Raw genomic sequence first — 8,448 nt, forward strand, 5'->3', positions numbered from 1 at the left:
GTACTAAAACTTAGAAAAGCTGCTCTACTCAGTCTCTAGAACGTGTCATAAACTTTCCAATCATTTAACTTTGCTCACACCACTCTCCACACTACAATCTTACTCTTCTGCCTACCTATTTTAAAATGAATTCCTATTCATTCATTCCTACCTATTTCAATGAATTCCTATATACTTACAAATGCATAAATATGCAACCATGCCCCCAAACTCTTAAGACCTAAGCAGATTTCTAAAGTCAATCAAGGGAAACCAAACTAATATATTTGAACATATCATATTCTTACCAAATGGTTAAAATACTTGAAAAACAAAAAGGAGTAAAGAAACTCCAATCAAACATAAGCAGAACCTGGAAAATATCCAAAAAAACCACATGTAGTCTGAGATCTCTGGAGGGCCAGTACAATGAAGAATCCATGATCCAGAGGATCTTTACCTCCTTACTCCACCCAAACACCTACAAACTACATTCATTACCAAGTTCTAGTTGCTCCCTCCCAAGACGTAGCTCTGTTTGAGTTTTTTTGTATTTTCACAATAAAGCACCAATGACTTTTTTGAGATGCAGTCTCGCTGTTGCCCAAGCTAGAGTGCAGTGGTGTGACCTTGGCTCAATGAAACCTCCACCTCCCAGGTTCAAACGATTCTCCTCCTGCCTCAGCCTCTCAAGCAGCTGGGACTACAGGCAGGTGCCACCATGCCCGGCTATTTTTTTTTTTTTTTTTTTTGAGACGGAGTCTCGCTGTATGCCCAGCTAATTTTTGAATTTATATTTATTTATTTATTTAGAGATGGAGTCTCGCCCCGTCGCCCAGGCTGGAGTGCAATGGCATGATCTTGGCTCACTGCAACCTCTGCCTCCCAGGTTCAAGGGATTCTCCTGCCTCAGCCTCCCAAGTAGCTGGAACTACAGGTGCGCACCACCACGCCCAGCTAATTTTTGTATTTTTAGTAGAGACGGGATTTCACCATATTGGCCAGGCTGGTCTTGAACTCCTGACCTCGTGATCCACCTGCCTCGGCCTCCCAAAGTGCTGGGATTACAGGTGTGAGCCACCTTTACGTGAATCATCAGAAGTTTACTGTGCCTGGCCTAATTTTTGTATTTTTAGTAGAGACAGGGGTTTTGCCATGTTGGCCAAGCTGGTCTTGAACTCCTGACCTCAGGTGATCTGTCTGCCTTGGCCTCCCAAAGTGCTGGGATTACAGGCATGAGCCACTGCATCCCGGCCACCAATGACCATTTTTAATAGCTTCCTAAATCTAAGACATAGCATGTGGGTCACAATAAGAACTATAAAATTAAGACCAAACTGTGCAATGGGCTCAAAGACAAATGTGTCATCTCAATAATAGGGTCAGATTAGTCACAAAGTTTTTACTAGTAGATCAATTTCCTCTGAACATCTTTACTCTCATCACCACGGCCTGTTCCTTTCATTAGCAAGATGGAAAAGCATCTATACAAAACGTAAATTTGTAGCCAAAAAGTGCTATAATGCACTTCAAAATACAGACTTCATAGAATCCCAATATGCCTACTACAAGAATGTTATTGTGGACAAATGTAATAAAACTTTCAGCCATTCCAACTCTTCGATGCACGCGAATCATCACTTTACTGCTTAGTATGATTTTTCTTTTAGACTATGTCACAGCATTCCTGTATTTACTCAAATAAGCCACAACAACTGCACTGTTCTAATGCTTTGATGGAACTGTGAGTTATCAATTAGGCTTTAACATACCAATCAATACTTTACTGTTTTGTCATGAAAATTGCTTCTTGTTTCCCTTTTCCTTCATTTCCTTTTGACACACTCAGGCAGTCTAGCAGTTCCATTCATTGCCAGTTTTTAATAGTACATATTCCCCCCAACTCATCAGTCAATAAATTAAGCATAATAATAATGTTATTGTAGAGAATTACTATCTCTGTGAATCACACAACATCGGAAAACACAAAAACACCAGGGCAAATAAATGGAGAGTCATCTTGATTCATCATTCTTACCTCATATCTGAACTATCACTAAGCCCTATCAATTCTATGTCTCTCAGAGCAAAAAATTCCATTTGTCATGTTCACTATAGTTCTCTCAATCCATAGGACAGCTCCTGGAATAAAGCATGAGCTTAATATTTTTCGTGAATAAATAAATCAGATCTGGAAAATATAAAGGTTAGGAGAGAGATATCTGCTTAAGTCGTTTTGTATTAAAAGTTCAATTTTTAAAATTTAAAAGTCTTAACAATAAAAAGAAAAGTTTGAAAATAAACTTGCTATTACAGTAATGGCAAATGAAGTTTCAGGGGAATAACCAAATTTTCTTTTACACTATGAGGTTGCTAAAAAAAAAAAAAAAGCAATGATTATACATGGCAAAATTAGAGATTCAATCAGGAGGCAGAAATCACACAATAATTTGAACTTGGAAAGTTCAACATCGAAAAAATATTACAGGGGACTGGAGTAATGAGAGATTGGCTAAAAGATTATGGGAAGGACAAATATAAGAAGCACTCACTATCCCTAGGGTTGAGATAAAGGTCCTCCCACTCCTTCCAGACTTAGATGCAGACCTCGTTGGAGGGCACAGATAGTGGCTCACTGAATGGCAGAGAAGTAGCTGTGGTGAGGTGCCAGCGGGACCTGCCCAAAAATCCTCCCTCTTTGGTGCTGAGGAAAACTGTTTATTGAGAGGTATTTCACTGGAGACCTTCCATTATGAAACCAACTAAGATGGGTACTAGGGGAAGCTGTTGGCTGCTGCTGACCACTATGCAGTACAAGAGCCAGGCCTTGGAGAAGGTGTTCATGCTACAAGCAGAGCCCATCAAGAAAGCACACTATAACTAAGTACAAACACCCTTTCCTCCTACAATGCCCCTCCAGTGCAGCCTACTGACAAAACTTAACATTTTGCCCAGTGGCAAAAGAAAAATGTTTAAAGGACCCAGCTCCACTTCCACAGAGCATGCAAAAAGGGTTTACAAATGGTCTCTGACTCGTGATGTTGTGAAAGCAATCACATTCAGTAGAAACCATACTTCAAGTACCCATGCAAAGATTCTGTTTTTCACTTTCAGTACAGTATTCAATAAATCACACGAGATATTCAACCTTTATTATAAAATAGGCTTTGGGTTAGATTTTGCCAAGCCATAAACTAACATAGATGTTCTGAGCACGTATAAAGCAAGCTAGGCTAAAGCCATGATTTTCAGTAAGTCTGGCATATTAAACTCATTGTTTACTTACTGTATTTTCAATTTACAGTGGGTTTACCAGGATGTAATCCTATCACAAATTGAGGAGCATCTGTATTAGAAGCTAAGAGGCACAGTCTACCCCTTGGCTACTCAGCTTCCATATGTACTCTTCTCTACACATTTAAACTCCCTAATAATAATAATAATAATAATAATAATAATAAGCCAGAAACAGAGGTGGCTTCCTCAGCATCAGGTTCCTGAAGCACAGGCAGCTTCTCCTGCACCTATTCATACTTATAATTCCTTTTCTAGCAACCAATCAAGACAGCAATACAAGGCTATTAATGAGGAAATTCCACAACTTCTTTTATAGTTCACATCAGAGTCAGTTCTTTTTATCTGAGTCCTTCTTATACAAAGTCCTTCTTACATGAAGTTGTGTGCAAATGTGCGTGTGTGTGTGTGTGTAGAACTAACTCTGGCACTAGATAATCTTGTTAAAATCCAGCTGTGTGTGCATGTGTGTGTGTGTGTGTAGGAGAAATAACTCTGGCACTACATAATCGTGGTTACAATCCAGGTCTATCACTTTTACCCATAGTGCTTTAAGCAAGTTACCTGTTTCCGTACCCCTGTAAAATAAGGTGAATAATATCTACCTTATAGGGTTGTTGTAAAGAGTAAATCAACTAAGTGAATATTAAACCAAACAACCTGTGTGAACCTTGCACAAGTGTTAACCACTATTATTTTACTTGTAGAAACAAAGTGAGTTAATTTCCTGTCTCCCAACACTACATGAAAGTTCCATAAAGGCAGTGGAATTTGTCTGTTTTGTTCCCTTATCCCACCACGTAGAACAGTTCCTGGACTAAATAGGTGTTAAAATATTTGTTTATTGAAAACAAGTAAACCACTGATCACAAGCTCTTCTATAAAAAAAAGTTACTAATGACAACTTTTCGAAGTTCTAAAGACAACTTAGAGTTTAGCAACTGAAAAAGTTAATGGGGGTAGGAGGAGGGAGGAAAAAATGATGTCAATCTCTTCTTTAAGAGATTCCTTCAGGGTTTTAACTTGCCTGGCTCTGGCATATACCAGTTGCATGGCCTGGTGAAAAAAAATCATTCCACTTAAGCCTCAGTTTTCCCTTTTCAGGGGAAATAACTACTTCAAAAGATTGTTAAAACATAAAATAAAATAAAATAAAATGATTTAAATGACAGCATCTAGGATAAAGTTTGTACTCTACTGAATCTCAGTATCAACTAAATGTGACCTCCAGTTTTTCCAGTTCGAGCAGTATACAAATAGCTTTCACTGTGCACTCAATCTGAGCTTTAACTGAAAAAGCTGTTCTCAAGGGGTTTCAGAAACAGGAGATACTGCATAGCTTAAGTTTCATCAGATGGCAAATTCTGTAATCTCCCGAAACATACTTTCCAAGAGTTTCTATGAAAAGAATATAAGATTGCATTCTGAATCCACTGAAGGTAAAACAAGAGCATCCAAGACATACTAACTTATATATGTCCTATACAGGAAAAAAAAAAAAAAAAAAAAAAACCCTGCTGGGCACCGTGGCTCAGGCCTGTTATCCCAGCACTTTGGGAGGCCGAGGCGGGCGGATCACGAAGTCAAGAGATGGTGACCATCCTGGCCAACATGGTGAAACCCCATCTCTACTAAAAATACAAAAATTAGCTGGGTGTGGTGGCACGCACCTGTAGTCCAGCCACTCGGGAGGCTGAAGTAGGAGAATCGCTTGAACCTGGGAGGCAAAGGTTGCAGTGGGCCAAGATCACACCACTGCACTCCAGCCTGGTGACAGAGCAAGACTCCGTCTCAAATAAACAAAAACAAAACCCAACAAATATCTGGCATTAGATTAAGTGGTGGATATTCTGAAAAGTGACCCTATTGATAAGACAGCCACACTGTTTAGCAGAAGAGAAATAATTTATTCACACTTTCACAATATTCATATCTAATTTTCTAGAACTTCATTAATTCCTCTATTAATTTCCGCCAAACTGCCATAAATGTCCCGTCAAAAATTACCACAAAATACAGGTTATAAAAACACTACTATTGGCAATTTGTAGTGATACCAGAGCACACACCCTTATTATTTACTACTCCAAGGAGCTGTTGGCAAAGTTCTCATTTATTCTTAACTTACAGAAACAAATAATTTTATCATTGACTCAAAATAGAAAGTGGTGATAACTATTTTTCTGGCAGCACTAGAGCTCAATTAACAGTCTTTCTAAACCCCACAGCAGATGAAACACTAGCTTTGCTAAAAATAATACAAAATGATGGATGTTAAAACTAGATCTTATCTACTATAAGTATCACCAGTCTTACAGCAATGCACGTTTTAATATTTGCAATGTAGAAATAAAGTTTACAAGATTTGTAGGCTCCACAGATCCCTGGTGTTCTAGGTGAGAAAACCTAGACCAGAAAACCAGAGAGTTCAAGTGACTGGTTCCCACTCTCTTGCTCCCAACACAAACAGCCAGTCCAGTCAGAGACAGTGCTGATTAGAACTGATTTTCTCTACTTTATGAAAAAATCCTCTTATCAGAAAAATTGCTTGATACTATCCTTTCTTTTGGTATCACGTGACCTACATATATATGTGAGTGTGTGTGTGCGCGCGCGCGCGTAAAATATACATTAGGGATCACAAGTTCTAGTTCTGCTTGCTTCCCCTAAGCTTCTTAAAAGAGCAGCTAGATCATGAAGAAGGAGGTGGTAGTAGTAGGTGTACATAATAGATGCCACCATTCACGTAAATCTTTATCGGAAAACTGGGACGTGACACCACCACCAGCTTACACAGGAGAAAAACACAAACTAAGTTACTGACAGCGGAATGATGAACCACCCAACTTGAGTTAAAAAGAAACAAAAGTACACCACTATATCTTAATAAGTATCCAGTCTTTGGGTTAAAATTGTATTCTCTTTCCCCAGTTTTAGTCATTTTGTAACAAATTTTAACAAGCCTGATAGGTATTGCATGGCCATGTCTGAGGTTAGCTAAACTTAAGCATCCCTATATAACACTTTACACTTAGTAACTTGCTAGTTACCTATGGTTAACAAATGTTTCATATGGTATGTTTTTAAAACTTTCAGTTAAACACTTTAACATTTTTAACCCAGCAAAACAAAAACTGTGTCTAATAACCCACACGAGTAGAAAAATGACCTTAAGCTTAACCTTAAACACAGATATAATAAGTAAAACAAATGGAGAGAAGTCCATCTCTATTCAGGAGGCAGAAGAACCCCCCCAACCCCAACACACACAAAGACGGGTGGCAGTGGAGGGCAGGCTCATAAACCAGAGGTGTAATGGACAAGTCGAGCGATTCCTCCCGTTTTCCGCATTCTGCAACCCTCGGTCGCTCAGTGGTGCGGTTAGGGCCGCAATCTATAACCTTCATTCCAGAAGACCCCAGCATTTCTATCTGGTGTCCAAACACAACTGGTGAGCAAATAAAGGTCTGAAAGACAGGCCAGGCCGTGCTACTCAGGGACGTCGGATCTAGGGCAAGAAACCTTTTCCACTGTCATTCGAAATCGGAGCAATGGGTGTATTACGGAAAAGACTTCTTAGGAAGGTCTCCTAAGACAAAGGGCTGCGAGTCAGGAACCATCCCCAAGCTCGGGAGCCGGGGCCGAACAGTCCCGGGCCCGTATCCGCGCAGCCTGCACCCCGCGCTGAGCCGGCGCCCAACCGAGCCGCCCACATTCCGGAAGTGTTCGGAGACCCCCACCTAGCCGGCCCGAGCTGACCCTCTCCCCAGCCCATACGCCCGCGGACCGAGCTCCTCACCCTGGTGATTGAACAGTCTCCATATTCTGGTGAAGAGAATTCCCATTCTCGGGCAGCGGACCCCCCCCCCCGCCTCCAGACACCCGGGCCGCCTGGCTTCCCCTGGCTCAGGCTGAGGGGGAGGAGAGAGACGCGCTGGAGCCTCCGCCTCTGCTGCTGCTCCCGCGCTGGTCGCGGGCCCGCTTCCAGGGAACCGGAGGGAAGCCGAAGCCCAGGCCGCCCTGCCGCGCGCAAGGCCCCGCCGCTGCCGCCGCGGCACTAGCCTGGCTCGCGGACATCGCCGCCGCGTTGTCTGCGACGAGCCTCGCGGGCCACCGTCCTCCCCCAGCTCCTCTCGGGCGGCTGCGGTGGCGACGACCACGCGGGCGGGGGAAGTGAGGGGGCGGGCCTGGCGGGACGTGAGTGCGCAGGCGCGCGACCAGAGGGGCGGAGCCTAGGAAAGGGCGCCCGCCAGGTCCTCGCTTATTTGCATAACCAAGACTGATGAAGGCGCGGGACTTTCTCCTGGGACGGAGGCTGTGAAGACCGCAAGTTGGGGCAGATGGCTTCCGACTGCTTGCTGTTGCGTCCCCGAGTATTTATATTTCCCTCGAATCTTCTCCATTGCGCCATAATGTAAACATATAATTGAGTACCCCATGTCCATCCCCAACCCTTCACATACGCTACACTAAAAGTTCCATGTCATGACCCTTTAAGACATGGTGTCCCCCGTGGGTTTTTGAGGGAAAAGCCTGCCGCCCTCTGACACTCAGCTGAAGTCAGTGGCCTTACCTAGATAGTCGCCTTAAAGCCATTTTTGCACTTCAGCGATTTTTCTCTCCAATCTCTTAACTCTCAGGTCAGTATTGCCCAAAACAACGATTTTTATCAAGTCACGCCCCTGTTTAAAAACCTTTAGTGGCCACTAAAGCTCTATCCCTTTCTGTTCTCCTTAACCTTAGTAAAAAGGAAAAGAAAGAAAAATTGGGAGACTTGCAGGAGCCATTTGAACTGCTTTGCACGCCCATCCCCAACAGCTGAGTGAAATTAAGCAAAATCAGCAATAAACCGCACCTTCCCAACTCATTTCTCCTAACTACACAGTATTTTACCTCGAAATATAGAAAAGTAATTTGGTTGACTTCTTTTAGGGCTTTATGGTTAAAAAGCCAAAGTTTAGAGGGGCCATACATGAAGGGAAGGAAAATCATAGTAATCCATATTAATTTATGGATTATCATGTCTGGATTTACTTAATATTGTGTACGATGTTTAGAAGAACAATGTAGTTTGTATAACCAATTTGCATTAACTCTTTAATATATCCATTCTTGCACACCATAGGTAATGCTTTGGTAGCTCTAAGACTTTTTCAGACTCCCACACAGATGTCA

General features: G+C 42.1%; 1 protein-coding gene across 4 annotated transcripts in view; it reads right to left on the minus strand.

Annotated features, from left to right (window-relative positions):
• Positions 1–7,472, minus strand: part of ARL5A (ADP ribosylation factor like GTPase 5A) — a 31,933-nt gene extending 24,461 nt beyond the window's left edge. The window contains exon 1 of one of the 4 annotated variants that reach the window (XM_054478081.2): positions 7,073–7,472. In XM_054478081.2, coding sequence (XP_054334056.1) covers positions 7,073–7,118 — 46 coding nt within the window. In that variant the 5' untranslated portion in view covers positions 7,119–7,472. Of the gene's footprint in view, positions 1–2,017; positions 2,133–7,072 lie in introns of those variants that run through there. The other 3 variants (XM_063647470.1, XM_063647472.1, XM_063647471.1) reach the window with 3 other exon arrangements.
• Positions 7,473–8,448: the final 976 nt, after the last annotated feature.

Source organism: Pongo pygmaeus, chromosome 11 (genome assembly GCF_028885625.2).
Source record: "Pongo pygmaeus isolate AG05252 chromosome 11, NHGRI_mPonPyg2-v2.0_pri, whole genome shotgun sequence".
In the NCBI taxonomy this organism is placed as follows: Eukaryota; Metazoa; Chordata; class Mammalia; order Primates; family Hominidae; genus Pongo; species Pongo pygmaeus.